The sequence below is a fragment of the Leptinotarsa decemlineata genome, unplaced genomic scaffold, assembly GCF_025532065.1.
Source record: "Leptinotarsa decemlineata unplaced genomic scaffold, Ldec_3_MD MMD2_tig00026375_RagTag_RagTag, whole genome shotgun sequence".
Lineage (NCBI taxonomy): Eukaryota > Metazoa > Arthropoda > Insecta > Coleoptera > Chrysomelidae > Leptinotarsa > Leptinotarsa decemlineata.
Window position 1 is genome coordinate 1111164 of NW_027412711.1, and position 23247 is coordinate 1134410.

Consider the following 23247-nt stretch of genomic DNA (forward strand, 5'->3'; position numbering starts at 1 on the left):
CGCAAAGTAAGTCAAGATACGATTAGGTACGTGGACGCTGCAAAATGTCTTCGTCGCTTGTATGAAATTCAACGCGCCGAACTTGACCGATCACAGCGCGAAAACTCCCGAATGCAATTTCGGTTTCGGTCGTAGTTTCGGAAGGTTTGCCGCCGAAACCGAAACTAAACCAAAACCTGTTTTTTGCCGAAACTCGACCGTAACCGAACTTTCAGTCGGACACTACATTGATTTTTGTGTGAATAATAATCTGAATACCCTACTTAGGGTGCAGGTGAATATCAATTACTGCTTTTCCAAAAATTATATATTACAATATCATTTGATACTACCCCCATTTAAGATTTTCAGTATAACATATATTGAAACATGAAACAGTTTTTTCCAAACAACCTCATAGAAAATAAAACTGGCGTATCTTTCCAGCCTTTCATAATATTTTCTGGAAGGAAGATATTATTTCGATATTCTGTGTAATTGAAGAATAATTGAGTCATCACTCAATCTATTCCTTTTTTGATAAATGAATAGTAATCATTACCCAAGTAAGAGAGATGACACCTCCCCCTACGAAGACGCCATTTATGGGATCCACAGACAACTCAATCCTCGAATATCAAAAATAAATTAGTTGCAAAGACCAGCTTCGATATCGACCGCTGGCAACATTCGTGCTCAGTCTTTTACTGTAGCACCCACTATAAAGCAACCAATTGAAAACTAGAGCCAATAATAATGCATTTATGATTCAACACCAGACAGCGCTGTATCGACTAGTCACAGGTCTCATCAGTGGTGCTTACGAAGACTCTATCAATGGGATTGACAAAGAACTCAATCCTTGAATATCAAAGATAAACAAGGCTTGTTGAGGTGGTAACTTGTAAAATCAAGCTTCTACATCGACCGCTGACGAGATCAGTCCTCTGTCTTTCACTGCAGCTTCCCTTACAAGGCAACTAGTTGTAAATCAGAACCCAAACACAACGCATTTATAATTCAACATCAGACAGCGCTGTCTCGAGCAGCTTCAGGTCTCATTCAGTGGTTGTAGGATGAACCACAAATGCAATTCTGGTCTCAATTATCCTCAAAGGATAGAACTCTTGTTCAACTTTCAGAAGCTTTTCCACAGATGATGAGATTCATAGCATAAACAATTGAATATATTCATTTTTTCAAACAACTTCAAGAGTGTTTTGTCCATGAACGTGTCAGAAAATCATCCTTAAGGATATGATCATCATAGTTTTATTTTCTTCTTCTGAAATCTGGTTTTTGAAAAATTGATTTCTTTTGTTGCATGAAGACTCATTATCCCTGCGAATTTTAACTGTTTTAATCTTCAGCGCCATGCGAAAGCATCAAAATGCTTCTAAACATTTTCTGATTGATTTGGCCGTTATTTGATGAAGATCTACAGTAATTCCATAAACTACACCTTACGATTTGATCTTCACAAACAAAGTGTAGGTTATGAAATTACTTCTAAACAATTCGAAGCGAAAAGACAGGAGTTCTCTGTGGATTAATTCGAAAGCAAAGAAGCGAGAGTGAATAAGTGCGATATATATTCAGTTATAATTTGAGTTATTGAAAAAACTTGTTAAATTTCAATAATCCTTGGAAAATAAAGTTTTTGGCTTTCTATCACTCCATCTTGAATAATCTGATTAGGTATTATGAAATGACCTGTTACTTGAAAATTAATAACAGTATCCATGATAATAATTAAACAATTTTCACAAACACAAACGTCTAGAATTCAAAAATATCTGTAGAAATTGTTCAATTATTATCATGGATATCGATACGTATTCATCAATTTATTCAAGAATAAACGTATTAGACACAACATTAGTAACATGGCAAGTTATTGACAATATTAATAATGCCAGTAATGAAACTAATGTAATGAAGTGAATCGTCATGCTTTATATTCTTTAATATGTGTGCACTGTAATAACTGTAAGATGCATATTTGAAACTATATATCATTCACGATACCAAGATCTTAAGGTATTCACAACTAATTGAAAATGTAGATAAGTACCAAGGAATTTCTATATCATTAAGTTATTTCAATTTCAACACAGGATTGCATGAAAAGTATAAATGCTTATGATTTTCAACTGTCGTTCTTATTGGTTACCATAAAAGGTTAACTCATTGAAGGTGTAGATATATCCAAAGAATTTTTATGTTATCAGGTTTCTAGATAGCGGTGTAATCCACCGGAGAATGGTTCCTATATCACCAGAATAACCATTAACAATGATTCGTCTGATTCTGCCAGTTGCCTCTCTACCTTTTCGTACGCTCCATAACCGCATACGCTTCCATGGTCGCATAGATGGTGATGGGAAGGCGGATGTAAGTAACTGCGCGATAAATTATCCAGAAATAATGCTATAAAATGTGTTTTGCTCTCACTTCTACCTCACGATGACTTTTATTGTAGCTGTACGTATCGCGAGATGAAGCAACAAGAAAAATGAGCAACATTCTGGAAATGAGTTTGCCCTTATTTCGGAAGATTTTGAAAGACTTCAAGAAAGTTCAAAGTTATATACAGTCAGGTTTGGTACGAGAAAAGTAAATATTTGGTAGAGGTTGGATCTTATCGGCTCCGATCACGACATCCACGTGCTATCTTTGAGGACGGTCCTTATCGGCACAACCTTTCCCTATGGCAATCGAAGAGGAAATCTCTGAAGGTAGCTAGTCAACATTTTAGTTTTTCGAAAAAAACTTAGCAACAGAGTAAAAGTAAAGACACCTACATATGTTTGCATGAGAATTGGCAACTGTACGATATGTGAACACAGTTACACACACACAGTTATACACACACATAAATATACCTTTTGTCGTTGGTTTACACTCGGTGTGTTTTGAAACATCCATTGAAATTAAGCATTTTTTTGACTTATTTTCAGATTTACCCGATATTACAGAAAGTTCGGATGAATGAGATGAAAAAGACAAGCCAGGTATGAATTCAAACTCAGTCATCGTCTAGAACTGTAACTTTACAAAATTTTCAGATGAAGAGGAATATTTTCTTTCCATTGGACCATTACGACAACCAAATGAAACAAAAATGACACAAACCAAAAAAATAGCAGTTATCCATGTTGCAATGAATAAGAAAATTGTTCCTGGAAAGGTTATGTGTGAAGAGTGCATACGAAGTTCTGGGGAAGTGCTAAATCAAAGAAGATGGACGGATATGAAATATTACATGAAAAAACTGCATAATGAAACTTAACAAAATAACAAGGGCACCAACACCTCATTAGTCCTGGCGTTTATATTTTTTCAAGAAAAATTTCAATTTTAATTTCATTGTAATATATACGATTTATTCATTCAAATATATTTCATTCGAAAGTTTTATAAGAATATGGTGGAATAGGTGAAATATTCCCACAAATCTGAAAAAATTCGCACCCATATTCTTCAGTATATAAAAAAAAGGGCAAAAATGGTTTTGATTTTAGAGGGCACCACGACACGACGAATAATCGTGACCTCACAATACTTAGATTATTGTTATTTCTACACACCAGACCTTTTTTTACCGCTGTGGGGACAAAACATTTTTGACAAAAATATCATGAGTTAATTGACTGTGATAGTAACTACTAAGAAAAATGATAGCGTGATGATGAATGAATAATTTTGACTGAACAATGATACAATAAGTTGAAATATGAAAGAAATATACAACATTTTCGTTATGGGGATGAAGGTATGTCCCCTGTAGTCGGTATGTGTTGTGTAAGTCCCCTGAGCTTCGAAAAAATTCATACACATATCCCCAAAGAGACATGAAAACAAACACACACACACACTCTTTTTTTACTATTTTCATTGAACTATATTTGTTATAATTTCTGATACAGGGATTTTTCTGAAGTTATGCTACTTACGAAAGCTTTGATTGACGAGTATTTGACAAGTTCTCATTTTTTAAAAAAAGATTTGCTATTTTCGTTGAGACTATAAAAACGAGAAAGCCATAATTTTCATTCCAGTAAAAGACAAAATACCTTGTATCTACTTTTGACCTTCTGACATCTGTACAAATTTCTGAATTGAGAAGGAGGAGGAAGCTTCTCACAAAAGGTAAAAACTATAATACTATATGTATCACCTTTTACCATGTTGAAAAATTCCGAATATATATATATATATATATATATATATATATATATATATATATATATATATATATATATATATATATATTCCAATCAATCAATATATATATATATATATATATATATATATATATATATATATATATATATATTGTGATGAGAAATTGTATTTTCTTTTCTTCACCAACTCCAACTATTTTTTGTTAATTTGTCTATTATTATTATCTCAGTCAATGAAATTTCAGAATAAACTAAGTTTTGAGAAATATGTTGTTGCGTTCAACAATTTATTTAATGGCTTGCTTGTGAAGTAGAAATCTGGTATTTTCACATTCATTTTTGATTGAACTTCACAATAACTTTATGCGAGTGAAAATACTGTAAATATATTCTGAAACAATATTCTCTGAACCATTTGTTTTAGTTTGGGATTGATTCAGGCAGTTTTCATCGTTTATCGACTTCCGCGGAAAATTTATCAATTTTTCGTTGTTATCCAATTGATAAAAAGTTCAATAACATTGACTTCCCCAATTTTCTATTTAATTTCCTTTCGGGATTTTAACAGAATAGTAGAAAATAAGACGATTTCCATTTCACGTCTTTCTATCAGAATCGTTATCCTAATTGAATGATGGTCGTTTATTCTGCTAAACCATATAAATCAAATAATTTTCAAACTCTTTGGACAACTTTCTCCATATTTCACAGCGGTGCAGAATTTAATTGCCTCAAACTTACGATTTACCCATCAAATTCAAAGGTTGAAAGAAATCAGACTAATTAAAGAAAGCCAGAGAGAAGAAGAGAAAATTATCGAATTGAATTTTATAGGTGCTAGAGTTTTCTGCTCCCTAAATTAAATTTAACATGACTTGAGTTGAGATTGAGATATTCATGTGAAATAAGTACATTTCATTCATAAGTACATGAAAAATAAGTAAATTTTCCAAATGAAAGACTTCTTAAACAGTGAAGTTCGAGGTGTACGGTTATTATCCTAACTGCATATTCTGAGATACAGATAATCCAAAATAACTATTTCGCAAAAACTTTCGAAAAATAACAAAAATAAAGAATTAGGTTTCTTCAAGAGTTGTGTCTACTTTAAACTGTAATATCTCAGTGAATACTTATTCAATTCAATCCAAATAAGCGTCATTTGAACCAGTGCACTTTTGTCAACGTAGCACAAGTCGATTATATCCGTCAGCAAAAAAATTGTGTGATCACGATTGGATAAAGTCAACGAAAGCCGTTTTTGCCTACTCACGATTGGATTAGGTTCTACCAGTGAAAAAGTTATCGAAGTGCGAAGATCTCTTCTGTTGACCAGTGCCGGCTACTGCTGACGCAATTTTTGATACATTTCATCAATTTCCTCACAATAGGACTCTGTTATTAAGATTAATTGAGATTAAGATTAATTAAAGTTTCGACAACTCTCGTATTTTGCTGACGTCAGTGGAAGGGATGGCTTTCGACGTAGTGATACTCCTTGCTCAAAGGAAAATTACGTCGAATTCTCACTACGCCGAGATTTCATCACGTCGAATTCTCTTCAGACTGGATTTCTGTCATGGAAAATCAATTTGAATTTCGACAACTTCCGTATTTTGGATAAGTCGGGAGAAGGGGTGGCTTTCGACTTAGTGATACGCACCCGTAACATCAACGGGCTATAAATATATAAACTTCCTTGAAAATAAAATCGGTGTTTTATTCCAGGCCATTCAAAAAAATTACCCAGTTAATAAATTATTATTGGTAATGTTACGAAATGTAATAAGCACATTGTAAAAATTTACGCCGAGTAGATTTTCGGAATTTTAGGATGATGTCAAAAATATGGGGTAATTTCGGACCTTTACCGAAATATCGAAGTTTTCCGAAAATTTCGGACCCGGTTCGACCCCTGCAAGGGCTATAAATATATAAACTTCCTTGAAAATAAAATCGGTGTTTCTCGATTTCTTTGTGAAATGCAAAATTGCATTAGAAAAGTATCTAAACGTAGTGTCTTGACAATTGAATACCAACAAGAGGAAAAATCCAATAATTCAGGCATACTTATAAATCGAAGACGCTAAGACCCAATAACGAACAAAACAATTGGTCATTTATTCTTATGCAAAACAACCTCTACGATATAATTAATGCAGTGTCGTGGCCAATAATTAGATGAAATAGAACAAGAACTTACTTTGTAAAGTTGTTGCCGTCGAAATGAGCAATCCCTGGAGTGACCTTGAATTATGCCGCAGTAGATCTGCGAAGTCCCGCTGGCCTTGCTTTCTCAATAACACTTCTGTTTTTTCGTCACAACACTGTCCGCCGCATATACTGCCTGGAAAGAGTAATATTGCTAGAAATAATAAAATCATAAAATACATTTGACCCTGTCTGAAATATTTGTTTTTTTTTCTGGATTGATAAAATTTCAGAAAAATTTCAGGATCGACGGGTTTATGAAAACAAATTAGTCTGCTGAATGATCTTTATAACAAAAAATGTGATAATATACCTAGGAACATTGCAATAATACCTTTTTCTATGACTGTTGAAAAAAGCATCAATTATTTTACCGTTTTCTTGTTGAGTAAGTAGCCAAAATGAAATATATCTCACACAATTCGAACCAATAAGAATTGACCAGAATGATAATTCACTACGTATGTCTACCTAGTCGGGTTGACACAGGTCAAACATATTTCTCCGTCTCCGAAAAATATGAATGTACATGATTTTTGAAACATGCTGGGAATGGAAAATTCACTGTGATCGAAGTGAATTTTTGAATAACCCCGTGCCTTATTAGTACACGCTATTTTCGATTTATTGACGACCTCGTTAAGAAAATGCGTATTGTGTATACAACAGATTAACTTTCCATTCATTATGAGTTTGATGAAACGAGATATGGCAATGCACTATTATTAGCACATCCAACACTTCTGGATCAACGCTCTGTCAGAATACACTTCTAATGATGTTTGTTATCGATTTCAAGGTGGCTTGCAATAAAGATTCCTGATTGGATTATTCACTGGTCAATATAGATTAACTAGTGATCGATGACCACAATGGACAACGATAATAAAGGAACCGATATTGGAGCATACTATGTATTTCTCATTCATTAAACTTCTCAACAATTGTGGAACACTCCGTTTAAATACCTATTTATACCTGTTTTGATAGGTCGATTTTATATTTCATAAATTGTTGAAGACAAATTGATAAATGCCCCATGCAATATTGTTTCCTTTTGATTTAACAGTTCACTGCTCAATAAAACAATTCATTATTTATCATTTTCATTATTACAATAAAAATATTCGCAGTTAGGCGTGAAACGAAATTAAACTGCAGAGATCCACTATGTTCTTTGAGCATTTTTTCACTTAGGACATAATTTCTTAAACCAAATTGTACTTTGCATCAATCCACTGAAATAAATATGTATTTCGAAAAAGAGTGTCTGAAAAATATATACTTCAATGGAAAATACAAATAGATTGAGAATTGAAACCTTTCAGAAGATTGACACTGCTTACATGAAATACAATCATACCTGGATAATCCGACTCCGATTCAGCAAATATTTTCTTCACAAAGTGAACAAGAAATAATTGTAAGATAATATTGGATTTCATGTAGTGAACGTACGTGTACTGATTTCTCTAGTGCATTCGGTTTTACGTCAACAATGTCGTTTTGTTATTCAACCAACAAACTTGTTAATCATTCAACCGGTTGAATTCACGTTGCACGATAGAATCAACATTGAATAGTATGTAGTACTTGCACGTAAATATTGATGTAACCTAGACAAATTATACAGACAAGTGTTTTTATCATGATGGTTAATCTGTGTGCTATTTTCATTTTCCAAGAGGCACTTGATTCAAATTTAATTGTTGATATTTGTTCTCATGACATGATTTCTAGAAACAGTCTCTTTGTCTTTCCCAATAAGGCACACAAATGCAAAAAATATTGTGGGCGAAAAATACTTGATAATTCGCGTAGGTATACAAAATACTTTCACAAGACTACACTTTTAGAAAAAGATAAAAATTCTAATAGGCAACAGCTAGTTTCAAAAATATATGTTCAAATTTAATGACGTCAAAAGTCTCTGTAAGTCGTTGTTGTTGGAGTGTTCACAAATACTCGTATGAAAAAAAAAGAGTTGTTTGAATTTGTTATTTTGAAATATTCCATTAGATTGATCGAATCATTTTAAATCAAAATTTCATGTATTTTCTCCTAATTCTTTTATTCAATGTGAAAAACGTCAAATTACTTGACTGGCAAAAATATTTGATTTGCTGTCAATGATAAGTATTGTTTGCATTGAGTATTTTTGATGGTGTTTTCTGTTCTGTAAACTTCAGGCATTGAATTATCTAAAATCATAATTATGAACCATAATATATAATTACAAATTACATCATTAAACTCACTATTTTTGCTACAGATTTTTTGTCATAGTGTAAATTCGTATGAAGGTTAGCACTTTTATGGGAGTTGGCAACCCTGTGCTGCAGTTGTAGTCGAAGGATTTTGCACCTGCAGTTTCAAAGAACATAAGGCCAGTGAGAAATGGTATTCATGTGTGTAAAGCAATTGAAATTTCGTGCGTTTTCCAATATTGTGAAGTAGTGTTAGAAGGCTCTAATCAAAATAATACCTACATACTTGGATGGTAGAATACCATGAAAATTTTGAAGGTCAAACCTGAATTTACTCACAGTGTTTTGTCAAAAATTTAAATAATATAAATGGCTTAACCACATTTATTCTATAACAGAATACTGATGTTTTGAAAACGTATACCTGATAATGTAACTAGAGGAAGCTGACAAAATTTATAAATATCTACAGCAAATAACCTGGAATTTAAAATTCATACAAAATAAATAAAATCCACTGAAAGTGACCCATAATATTCAGGAGGTATTGGTTGTTTTTTTAGCTCGAAAAAGAAGTATAATCAAATGACTGATTTGAAGTGATTAGTTTCTGGAAAACGTAAACCTTCATTTTCATAAGCTGATTTAGGAATAGGAGCAAATTTGAATGTTTTAATGAGGAAATTATCTACTTTCTTGATATTTTTCCATGAACTAATATTTATCTGAAGTCGAATAATTACTTATATACTTTGATCGAATATACTATTTCTCTCTCAGTTTAAATTATTTTTTTGATGAATGGGTGGCGATTTCACTCAATTCTAATATATCTTCAGTTCAATAAATCAAATAACCATACATTATGAATTTGATTACAAAATATTCTAGAATGAAGGTTCAGGTTCCGTCTATTGGATAACTCATTGAATTCAAATAAATATGTGATTCTTGTATCAAATAAACCAAAATAATTGAATAGAACTACATTTGTTACATTTTGATATCAATAAATATGTTTATCTGTTTTCCCTCAATATGTTTATTCCGCCATATCCGTATCCACATTTGTCTAACAGAATAATGATTCATTTGAATCAATAACGTTCTGTGTACACACTTTAAAATGCATTGAGTTTTGAAGTGGCTTTAAAATTTGAAGTTGATACACGACACAAACATTTCTGAAAGATTTCGGTTATTAGATGTTAAATAAAGTTGTTATTTTGCTGTCAAAATTATTATCAGCCAAACGTTTGTACTAAAAATGCTTTTATGTAATCCACGTTTAGATTTGGTAAACGATAGACTTTGTTAGAAACGCAAATAGCACGACGTGATCCCAAAGAGTTATCAACAAATACCTCTTGGTGATGAACATTCCTAACGTATTCAATTGATACTCTAATTATTATCAGCCAAACGTTTGTACTAAAAATGCTTTTATGTAATCCACGTTTAGATTTGGTAAACGATAGACTTTGTTAGAAACGGAAATAGCACGACGTGATCCCAAAGAGTTATCAACAAATACCTCTTGGTGATGAACATTCCTAACGTATTCAATTGATACTCTATTGTGAGATTTTCTTTGAAGAGTTCATAATACCGTGACACGCCTGAGGTAGCTATTGCATAGCGAAACACGTGTCGCGGTTTTGTGAACTGTTAAGTGAAAATCTCACAATGAAGTATTACTTGAATATCTGTTTGTTCATTTCAGTGATACTTGTAGTAAGTCGATAAACAGCACTTTCACAGAAAAGTTTCTTACTCTTTCATGTATTGTAGCATCGAATGCCATGCGTTGATGCCATTTAGCCTCCTAGATTTCATCAAAAATTCTTTCCGGTAGCTCATAGGTTTGTTGGAAAGGATTATTGACAGATTATTTGCTAAATCCAACTAGACTCAACTAACTGACAAGTCTAAACGGTCGAAAGTTTCTGACATATCTCATTCACGGAATGGCAAAAGCAGAAAAGGCAACACATTCATCTTTAAAATAATTCAGTGCAACACCACTGCTACGAATAAATAATTTATTGGATAGAGCAGAAAATATCTCTTGATGCAAATAGATCACAAAAAAGTTCAATCGGTATTCCACCACTAGTTTGGATGATATTTCTTGGCAAGCTACTTCATAGCTTTGTCTGCCTTTTCATTTCTTTTGATGCCAATACTACTTGTTTCCTAAAAAACACTATTTTCCACTTTCAGTGAGGAAGTGAAAAAAATCAATTATATTTGTGAAAGTGAGTTTTCCATTTTATAATCAGATGGCATACAGCTAGCTCCTCTGGGCAAATATTTGCTAGTAGTGACAGGGAGTTTTTGTGAGTATCCCCTTGAATGAAAATTTTACTGTCATAGCGAATCCTCACTTGTGAGTGGAATGAACTTGTTTATTGTTGATCTTGGTGGGGTTTAGTACGGATAAGCAAATTAAAGCGGCTTTTTGAATGACATGAAAGCCAAAGCGTCTATTCAGAGAAATGATTAGGATATACTTTATCAGAGAATGAGTTTTATTCTAGAAGGACGGCTCGGATATTAGTTCTTTTGAAACAATTTGCTGCAGTTGAATGTGGTGAGGCAGAAATCAAATTTCTCTGCAATGAAATGAAGTGTTATTCATACATTATTTCCAAAAATAATACAACCTACTTGAATACCCAAATCAATATGATGACATTTAAAGTGATCAATTTGAATGAAAAAAAGAATTTTACAATATACGGATTTTTATATGGAAGAAACAAAAGATAAATAGAAGGGTTTCATTGGCATTTGATCGAAAATAGATAGAAATGTTTCTTGTTATTTCCTTTCAAAATTTCAGCCTTATTTTTGAAAAATCTCAGGAAATTACACATTGCGTCTATCAGAAATGCTTGCTAGTATTGTAATAGAAATCTTGAAAAAATCATACTCAATTCCCTTCCAGGCTACAACTTCCATGGAAACGCCGAGCGGATTGATTAATCAATTAATTTCTCAGCTGTCGAGGCACACTTGCGATCAAACTAATAAGCTAGTGTTTGTCAATTAATTGCCAAATGGCGGAAGACTGGAGAAACCATCACTAAGCAATCAGATGGGCTCTTCTTCTTTGCCTATGTAGTGATGCTAAATCTGCATTCTGAATAGCGTACAGCAAATTAAATTTCAGGCACGTTCATAATCGAATGAATTTTGATTCATTATTACCATGATGGAACAAATTTTGAAATGAGAATGAATTGAATGAAAAGTATTTCAATACAATACAAAATTCGTACCTGCGAATAAACGAAAAATGTCATGATTTCAAGAAAAAATGTATTCAAAACTCACCAATTCTTTCCAATGAATGTGAAATGATCACTATTTATTTCCTGAAAATAATGAGGTTTGTTTACAAGTTCACTTATACATTATGGAGTTTTTCTGTGGTAATTCTAACCATTAAAAACCACGTCATTTCAGGCAATCTAGCGGGTCATTCTAAAAGACCACTTTGCCTATCCACCGCTTTGGTTTTGAACCAGCCTGTCGTAATAAAGAGAAATCCCATCTTTCAGAAACGAAAAAAATTATGAAAACTTATTTGGGTTTGTTAATTATACAAATCTGTAGACAGGTAGACGTAGTTCTTCAGTTTTTTATATATTTTTACTTAAAATAATGATATTAATTGTTTTCAGATTTTTAAGACTGAATTGAAAAAGTGTTGGATAGGAAACTGAAATATTTATCAAATGAAGTATCACAAGACCCCCTTTTCCATTTAGAAAAATAAGTTAGTAGTGTTCTTTGGGTTGGGCGATGAGTGATGCAACACTTCTGTGGTCCTCATACCAGAGGTGCAACATCCTCCTCAACACACGTTTCACTAACTTGCTGACGTAATCAGAAAACGTAGTTAACTTAGTACAGTTCGTCAGTCGATAACGAAAATTTGGTTGGTGAAGGGTGTTCTGTTCTTTTGGAACAGTGTATTTGATCTATGGATTTTTTATATCATTTTATTTTTTCAGATGATTTTCATGATATTTCAAAAAGTTTGCGGATCTCTGGAGTGTGAAAGTTGAGTTATGATATTTCTTTCATAGTTAGATATTAGGAAGTTATAACTCTTATTTGTTTGAAGGTGGTTGACAATGTTTCGTGGTGCATTTCATCAGTTAGAACTTCCATTGAAATAATTTTTTCAGCTAATATTTTTATGTTTTTACAGATTCTTTCTGGGATTTCAAATCAATTTATATTATATTAGACAATAGAAGTACGAACTGATTTAATATTTAGATTCTGATTCAGAGGTTCTACAAGTTTTCAGTATTCTGATACTTGTTTTTTTAATACAACAATGTCATTATCGAAGGAGGGTTTATTTTAAAGAGATATTTGGATGGAATTGAATATTTTTTCAACAGGGCTATCATTTGAGTAGTTTCACTGATGACAGAAATTAATTTTTCTGCTGAAAAGCAGAATTCTGCATGTATTGCAAGTTGAAACTATCTTCAAAATACAGTAGTTTATTGAACGTGTGAAATTATTGGAGCATTTCAACTTTGATAAATTATTTTTAAGAATGCGAGAGACAGGAAAAGGGTCTGAGAGGTTGATTTTGTAATTGAGCTAGTCTGTCTGTTCTCGTTCGAGTTTTTCGCATGGCGAGGGATCAATGTCAGATACACTGCAGTTCAAATCACCTCCAATTTTCAAACTTTTGAATATGCTAGTAAGACTTTCCTGATATAGGTTCAGCAGGAACATGAGATATAATCTAGGTTCAAAGTGGATATACAATATTATGAATTGAAATGTGGAATGATTATTATAACTGAAAATCCACCAAGGAGTCTTATCTGAAAGGAAAAACAAAACAGTGTTCTTGCAATGGACTGAGAATCCACCGGATCATATGCTATCCCGGATGATGTTAATTTGGTTGATCATATTGTACGATGAAAAGTAGCTGGGAATTGCAATGGTATCCTCGGAGGTTCAGTTTTCTGATAGAAATAAAGTATGAAATTTACCTGAAATATATGATAATACGGATTGGTAGCTGCACTGAGACTTTTATACTTTCGTACCAGTTTCTTATGTTGAAAGAGGAACACTTTTAAGGATATCATCAACATATCATATACATTAACATACTATTAACATAACATATCATCGGGCGAGGTGGTAGTGCGCCCGACTCACGATCGGAAGACCGTGGGTTCGATTCCTGCCTCGACCAGATATTTTTCTCGTGAGAATTTATCTGGTTGTAGCTGGGTTGATTCTGCAACCATGTAAGGAATCACACGTTGTAAGGTAAGACCTCGTTAGACCTTAGCTCGCACAAGTTTCTCAACTTCTGAGAGTTCGTATGGGGGCGGCAGCTGATTAACGGAAAAACAGATTTTGAACAGATTTTTTTTAAAACAGATCTTATCGTGAGGTAAGTTTGTAATTCATTTTGTAGAGCTTCCAAAATTTGAAGTTATCGGAGTTGATGTGTAGTGTAGGGTATGAAATTATTCTTGTGCTCATATATTTCAGTAACATTTCTGTTGAGACGAGTATGGTAGTGGGCAGCAGATAAGATGTCCTGATCAGTTGTGGCTTTATTGGTTCAAGTCGAACTGCAATATTTGTGGTAAGCCTACTTTTCTCGCTATGAAGAGTGGCCCAAAAATATACAGACACGCGTGAGCATATTCATATGTACCATCTTTCATTTGTGTTTGAATATTCATCGAAAAAAATCCCTTCGAACTTAGACAGGTAATTGAATCAAGCTTATGTGACGGAATGAATTTATGATCGATTTCAAATATACATTTGTTACTATTAGTTGTCTATTAGAATACGAGTGAGCATTAGATATCGTTAAATTTGAACTGATTTCCTCTTGTACATTCACTCACGAACTCGATGCATTTCTTTTGATTTTATTACTGACAACTTTTGAACTAATTTTATCCATTTCATTGGGCCTAGGGCAAAGTTCAAAAAACATGAATATTTTCAATAATTGAAGTTTCCACTGGATAATGAGTTAAAAGGATATGGGGATGAATAATAAAACTGAGATTACAATTATCTGCACCAGATACACAAAGGATCAATTGAAGTAAATGAAATGTAAGCCCTCGTTAGTGTCGGACGGAATTTCAAATTGATTTCTATACGAATATTACTAGAGTTTTTTTCCAACACCTAACCGTTATTTCAACACCTCGACACATGTTTCGATCACCAAATGATCATCTTCAAGAGAAAGATCAAAACCGTTTTGACGACATACAACTCACTACCTCCTCTGTAAGGACTACTGACGAATCACTGATCGGCAGCCTAAGAAGGTTCAAGGTAAAATCTTTATCTTATCAAAGTAATTTTGCCATGACCTCGGAAAGAAGACTCAAGTTATCCGAGTGACCATCTTCGAAAAAGCTTTTAAGATCATAGATAAAAAGTTTATAGAAGGATATGTTAAACTAAAACAAAATTACCAGTAGAAAGAATAACGGATGTCCAAAATTGCTAATTTCCAACAGAAAAACCAGATTTGTTGCAAAATGTCATTTGGTATGATTCACTATCAAAGAAATAGGTCTTTTCATTATATTTCCTAGAACTGTTATGTTTGACAACATAATTTTTTATAGTCTGGAATATTCTGAGAAGGAACTTCAAATGTTTGTGAAACATCTGAAAAACTGTTATTTTCAACTGAATTTTTTATATAAATCTTGGATTCAAAAAAATAAGTTTGCTTTCAATTTTGATCAGGTTCGTTGCAAGATTCGATTTCAACTCCAAGTTCATTTCACTATATAAACTAATATGAGGACTACTACGTCATAGAATGCATTATAACTATAGTATTTGAATACGTATTTCTTTGTAATTAATTATTCTCACTTTGTCCAAACGGTGTATGCGAATATGGCGTTAGTTTATGATTTTTCAACCTTGCTCGTACGTTAACAATTCAAAAAAATTTGCATTATACTGTTAAAAGAATGAAAACGAATTCTGATGAAGATAGCCTCAGGGGTAAAAGAGCTCAAAGTGCAATTGTAATTGTTCAGCAACTTTCCGTGAATTGTAATCATCACATAACGTATAACACTATAAAAAATGAATATGAGGAAGAATGTTTATTTAGAAGAAAATAATGAGGTGCAATATTATTGTTCTACAAATGAAGTGAAACACCAAAAATTTCATGAAAAAGTAGTTCAAACTTTATTTGTGGGTTGTTACCAGTGTTGTATACAGGAATGGGTCATAGGGATTTGAATGAAAAATTTTCATAAGATATTCATGGAGACAAAATAAGACCAGCCTTATTTATTCTTCCCAATGTAAAATACACCAACTACACTAAAAAGAATTGAGAAACAAGAATAATACAGTCACAGGGTCACATCGACTATCACTTTTCCATTTCAGCATAAGTTTCATAAATATCTGATCATAAGCTTAACACTTATATGGCTATGGGAGGAAGGTAGGGGACAGACAATCCCTTTCTGTTTCTTATATACACGTATGGTCAATAATCCATAACCTTGACTTAAAATAAATCAAAATGTTATTTCTTAGTGATATATCCTACCTCCATCGACATAATTACTAAGCATTAGTAATCCAGCTATGCAGAATTACATTTGGATTTGAAGTGAAACTAGACATACAGTCAGTGAACAAACAAGTTTGGATTTTGAAGAACAAGGAATAATACAAACATGTTTAGATGGTGTTCCATCATTAAAAATATTCATTTCCACATTATAAAATTACAGTTACAAGTATTTAGACATTAGAAGCTTAGTTATGGAAATCAAGGGCGAAGTTTCTTCGGTAGATTCTTCTCTGTTGTATTAACACGAACAAAAATATTTGTAACGAAGGTAGAATGAAAACTATTTTAATCAAATTTGATAAGAGCTGTTTTCTGTAAAATTGACTGAATTTATGAACATTTTGTGTTCTTATACTATTTACTTACTCAAATGAATACAAATCAGCTCAAATAAAATATATTTCAAACTCAATATAGTAAAAGTATAATTTCCTAACGTGCGATTTAGGAATCGTAATGTGAAGTCCAAATGTAAAAGCTTCGATTTGAATACCTATATCGATCCTATAATAAGGCTCTCATAAAACTTGGGGAAAATACTTTCACCACATAAAACCTGAAATACTGTATCTAAACGCGTGATTCGTAAACAATGTTAACACCATCAGAACATGACTAAAACATTTGTAGTCATCTCGCCGAAAAACAGTACTTTTGTTCTGGTATGATGCTTGCCGCCGTAGCAGACAAAACGTTTGGTACTTCAGGATACATTCGCTCAGATTTTGTTCTGTGGTGTGAATGCTCTCGGGAAACCTAAAGATCAGCATTTGATTACGTTAAACAAAAGGGGACAAAAGCAGTTTCAACTTCGGATATAATAGGCATATCAAAAAAAAGTTCGAATTGCCGACAGATAATCAGGGGGTTAACTGCGAACAAATAGTATTTTTTTTTCATTGAAAAAATGCAAGTGTTGTTTTAGAATTAAATAATAACGCGTCAACGAATGAGTTTGAAACCTTTGATTTTGTGAATAAAAATGATCAACGTTTTATATTACGACAAGACCATATATTACGGAAAATTGCGTCAGCAGTACCGGCACTGGTCGAACATATCATTTGACAATACATAACCCAATCCTGACTAAATGTATATAATAAATGTGTAGTATAAAATGCTTTGAACTACTTATACTCCATCCGAATATTCCATCCCTGCATTCCAAAATAATTATTCCACCAGATTTCATCTCGCGTGCACCGAGCAACCATCAGTCATTCCCGCCAAAAACAGGAATTTTTGATATAGTCATGATGTCGAATAACATTAAAAAATGCGTCTACGCAATTTGAAAAAGAACAAAAAAACATCGGCGAGCAATATGAATCGGTAATAGAAACGTTCTGCCAAAAAAAGTCGGGTCGTCGGAAAACAATCACTTTCCGGCCACACTGATTTTTTGCATACTACGTAAAATCATCGGAAAATCTCGGAAAATATGGGCACGAAACTCTTTGAAGGATATGGTTCGGACCTTGAATATGTAGAGCTGATATTGAAAAGTGCACATTGCTGCAATTATATGTCGTAGCGCGTTCACAAAGATGCATTTATGGTAGGATTGCGGGATGTGGATGCTAAATAATTTTCAATATCATCAAAGATTTAGAGTGGTAGGAAAGAAAATGAATATAGATGCATTGTCTCGAAGGAACGAAAATAAGTCTTGTCATACGGAATAGGTAAGTAAAAAGAACAATGAAACCTTCGAAATTATATTTGACAAACCACCAAATAACAGTGAATATAAAAAATGTACAAAAACTTTCAAGATGTATAGTTGGTGGAAAATTCATTTTAGAAAAAAACTTGACCATGTTTTATAAAATTGCTGAAGTTAAATTATAGATTTCCATTTCAGTTCAAATGCATAGAGTTGCCCAAGGCCCCTTTACAGTATTTTCGGAGGTGTACCTAATTGATATTTGGGTTAGAGATTGTAATCGCGAAGGGAAAGTCTCTCAAGTTTTGAACGGCAAGTAAATCTAAGTAAATCCAAGAACATTAAGCACCTAAAATGTTTTTGCTATTTGGGTTTATCATCATTTCAAAATGAATCCCAACAAATCCTATTTCATGATATGTCTATAATCCCTAATATTTTTTTTGTGTTTGTTATGGAGAGAAATTGAAATTTTTGTAAAATTTTCAGTTTGTAATATTCTCACTTGTGAACATCATTCAAAATCCAAAATAATATCTACGTTTTTTGCAAATAGTCTGATAATAATCTATAATCTTCGATTTTATCATTAAGGTTCAAAATATCACATCATATATCTCTGAAAAATATACCTGATAATTAGAAAATACATTCCAATGCACATTCTACCAAAATTAACAAAATCTTCTGCAAAATACAAATAGGAGATTCGTTTTTCGAAATTTTTAATCTACAAATCGAAATATCATTCGATATATTTGCTTACTTACTTCATTCAAATATCATATACCTATGTATTAGTTTGAGGAATTTCTTAATAACGAATTTTTTTTAAATGATACCCGATATGAAAAATTGCAAATTTATTTATGGTTGATGAGAGTTCAATTAGTTTCTATATACTGATCGTATAGGTACTGTTACTATTCAACCAAAATCTTTATATTCAGCTTTGATAAGAGTAAAATAAACATTGTATTCGAATGCCGAAAATGAGTTCATATTTGTATTTATTTTCATTTAAATTGAAATGATAATGAATTAAACGATTGATCACTCAAATCTAAACAAATTTTCATCACCTTCCACAATCTGTAGAAAATGATTATATGTCGATAAAAAACTGATTTCGCTCTACAAAGAATCACTTTCGTTCAATGAAATTAAATATTTTCAAAACATGTATATTTATAGATAAATAATTGTTATTGGAAAAAATATCGAAAAATCTCAAAAAAGTATTGTAAAATTTCCATTTTTCAACGTGATACCACGAGAGCACACAGCATGATGCAATCAAAAGTCCGTATTTTTCAACATTAGGATTTCACTGTTGAAATATATCGTACCTCGAAATGAAACCGCAGACTCAGCATGCGACATACTTGACACGGTTGAATGCATCAGCAGTGTGGCGCGTTTTCTTTATATTTCATTGAAATTCTGAATAACCTTTCTATTCGAATTGAAGATCTCTTATAATCCAAATAAGTTTAGATTATGAGCTTGACATTTCTGGATATGGTATATAAATTGTTGGTATTCAAGGTAGAGTTTAAATTGAAGGATTGTTGTATTATTTTCGTGAGGTCATGTGAATCAGTGAAGTTTGACAATTAATTTTTCACTTCGGTCTGTTGTATATCTGTTTATTATATTGCTGACTTTTATTTGATTTGCATTAATTTGAATTGTTCCAGTAGAGTTATTGTCTAGACACTATCATAAAATTAAACCTGATAATTTATCTTGAAGCATTTATGCAAACTTTCAATATTCAGTCACAATCATATTTGAATATTCGATTCCATTGGTTCAATTTAATTAGGACAGTGACATAACTAGATCTTGAGGGTCACGTATGACTCTGGCCAGTGATTTGAAACTCTGGCCATTGAAGAAGCCTACACGAAGATCCGAGTCTGGTTAAGATACGTTGACGACACCTTCATAGTAGAGCATCATGGAAATACAGAACTACACACCTTTTGAAAGCACATCAACAGCGTAAATCCTTCCATAGCCTTAACAATGGAGAAGGAAGTCCACAACGAATTGCCATTCTTGGACATTTGTATAACGAGAACCCACTCACACAAGACTCTAGTCAGTGAATCGTGCTTTCGGGCTCTGTAATACAAAACGTATATTTTTTCACTCTTTTGATTTTTTGCTCATTTTTAATTTTTACTATTTTTGATTTTTTTTTACTCTCTGGTAATTTTCATCTCATATCTTGATTATTTCATTATATTCATTTTATCGTATTTTCATTTCACGTTATATTGCTTATACATATTTGATATTTTAGTTATTCATATTATTTTTATACACTCGTGAATATTTGGTGGTTGTAATTATCATGTAAACCCTCATACATTGAAGCGAATTTTGAATTCTTGAATAAAGATTGTAAACGATTGAGAATACATAACAATGTCACCAGAAAAGAAGAAGAGAAATATGAATTTCAACATCCTTTCTCCTGGATATATAGGAGGTTATTATAATGAGGACAAACCTGACATAATGAATAGATCCCTGAATTTCTGAGAAAAAAAATTAAAAAGTAAGCGAAAGCTTTTATGAGCCGAAAAAATTGCATTTCACTGTTTCTCACCGAAGATGAGAAACGGGAACAAGAATGAGGTTTAAATCTCGATATTATCTAAGAAGGCCGAGCAAGTTAGAAAAATTTGGTACAAGTAATGGTATAATTTTTTAACTGATTTTGCTACTTCTATCGACCACCTAATAAAATCAAAGAAATCAATCACATTAATCAAGAAACAAAAATTCCAAAACATATCAGCAAAGTAAAATTTTTGGTCGACCCGGATTGAATTGAAATGATACTTTTGTTATATCAATATTTATCTCAGCGCTACCATATTTATCAGTGAAGATATTCATAAACACAAACTGTAACAGGAAAACATGGCATCTTTTGAAAATATCGTTTCAATTTCCTCGTCTTGGAGCGCATTTTCTTCTTCGCTATGATAAATATAGTCGAACACGATTTCCTTATACACACAACGTTATGCCTCGTAGAAAATGATAATTTATGAGGGCAGATACATTTCTCACACATGTGACTACTGAAACCGCGTCACGAGACGTAAAAATGCATACAAATAAATAATGTATACTTACAAAAAGAATAACCAGAGAATGAGTTTGCAAAGATGGTGAACATGATTCTTCCCTCGGACCTTGGGAAACGGCAGAATCATTTTCGTAACGTTGCATAATGACAAAACAAAAATGTAATAGCATGATTTAAGACAAAAAATTATTGACTGAGTTAGATTAAGATAAAAGTGGGAAGGTCTATTCGGCTCTGCAGTACATCTGGTGGTGAGAGTTAAACCCCTACTAAACTCTGAAAACCTGTTTCGCAAACTTTTTATTTCCTTAGAATTTTGCATAGTCTGTTCTCGAAAAAATTGATTTGTATTGACTCATCTATCCATGCTAATAATTATACAATTTTTATACTACAAATTTTATTCAAATTCAAGACATGTTTCAATACAAGATAGTTTCATTATTTGAACTGGTAGTCGTACATCAAACTATTCTAGGTACACTTTGTCCATACAAGCAACAGACTGCTCCAAAACATTATTATGCATAGGGCACGTGATCTCCCAAGCTAGGCTGCTTGTACAGAGTCGCACTATGGAATGACCATTTTTTTTAATAATATGCAGATGGGTACAAGAACATTTTCAGGTGGAGTGTACGAACACACATAAGCATTTTCTTCAGCCGTATCAGTACTGACATTTTAAAATTTTCAAACTTTTGAACATGTAAACAACACAAGCGTTAAAACGTAACTCTGACTTTGTAGCGATATACCTGAATGAATTCCACCAGCCCATGGCACTTGAATCTGATTGGCCAGAGAAGGCACGCTTGTTCATTTAACCCAATAGATTCAAATGTCTATCATCGTTTGGGTTACTTTGTTTGTTTGATGGACAGAGTTTACAATGTCTTTCATATGTCGGTAGGTTAGATAAATGATAAGCTATGGTATAACAGGTAATTCATAGGAAGAAAAGAGAAATGAAACTTTCCATGTTTTTTACCACTTTCATTTGTAACTAACGTTACTGCAGTTTCGTCCTATACGGACATTTTCAAACTTATACAATAAACTCCTACCACGATTTCCTACCACTTAGTAATGGCTACATCCATCAATTTAGTAATTTATAGGGTTTAATTTTTGTTCATTTTCTGTATGTAATATGTCGCAGTTCATGTAGAAATCATGACTGTTCTGTAATAGGTGGCAAGCGTAGGTGGAATGGGTATTCTTCGGTTAAAACATTTTTTCATCACCCATATAAAGTCATGGGTTCGATTCAAATGTCTGATTTGTTATCATTGCCCATGTTTGACTTATTTTCTATATATGTCTACCAGTCTCAAATATGCTATGGTAATGTTCTCTTTTGTTAGTAGTCTTTCAATTTTATCTAATGGTTTTTCTGTATACCTTTCACTTACACCTACAAAACATTCACATCACTAACAAAAGAAAACACTAACATGGCATATAAGACTGGTTACTTGGGTAGACAATTAAAGATCACCAAGTCAACCATTAGCAAAGGTAACAAATCAGGGTTCTAGAAACTAGCATTTGGATCATTCCCAAAAGTTTATATCGGATTTATTCCACCTATGCTTGCCACCTTCAGAGAACAACAACATTTCGAAATGAACTACGATATTCAAGAACCACTTTGTTGTGAGATTTCCGCTAGACAATTTACAAAATTGTAACACTATATATTAGATGTGTTTACATACTAACGTTTCCATACTAACCGCATTCCACTCAATATATGCTTTATGAACTAACAATTTATCATAATGAAAAGAGAAATGAAAATTTCTATGTTTTTACCACTTTTAATCATAACTAACGTTTCACTAGTTCGGACTTCATGATGAAATTTATCATGAAACATTGTCATTCACCTTCAAAAAAATAACTAACGTTCCTGCAGTTTCGTCCTATATGGACATTCTCAAACTTATACAATAAACTTCATTGTATAAGTTTAGTTACAATTAAAAGTGGTAAGAAACATAGAAATTTTCATTTCACTTTTCATTATGATCTCCTACCACGTAGTAACGGCTACATCCATCAATTTAATTTCAATCATGTTTAATTTACTTAGTATGAAAACGTTTGATAAAATGGATCACGTAGTGCGGTTTCGTTAACTGTCTTTATAGTGCAAATCACACAATGAAATGTTACTTGAATAAGTTATGTATTTTTATCAAGTATCGGCTAATTCCATTACATAAACTACGATATTT

At 32.6% G+C, this 23247-nt stretch overlaps 1 protein-coding gene across 3 annotated transcripts in view; it reads right to left on the reverse strand.

Moving 5' to 3' along the window:
- The window catches only part of dally (division abnormally delayed protein), a 670712-nt gene that overhangs the window by 463425 nt on the left and 184040 nt on the right, over positions 1 to 23247 (reverse strand). The window contains exons 1-2 of one of the 3 annotated variants that reach the window (XM_074185538.1): positions 7741 to 7860; positions 6370 to 6513 (exon numbers count right to left, since the gene is read on the reverse strand). The exons of 1 other annotated variant lie outside the window; for it this stretch is intronic. In XM_074185538.1, coding sequence (XP_074041639.1) covers positions 6370 to 6513; positions 7741 to 7822 — 226 coding nt within the window. In that variant the 5' untranslated portion in view covers positions 7823 to 7860. Of the gene's footprint in view, positions 1 to 6369; positions 6514 to 7740; positions 7861 to 23247 lie in introns of those variants that run through there. One more of the 3 variants, XM_074185537.1, reaches the window with a different exon arrangement.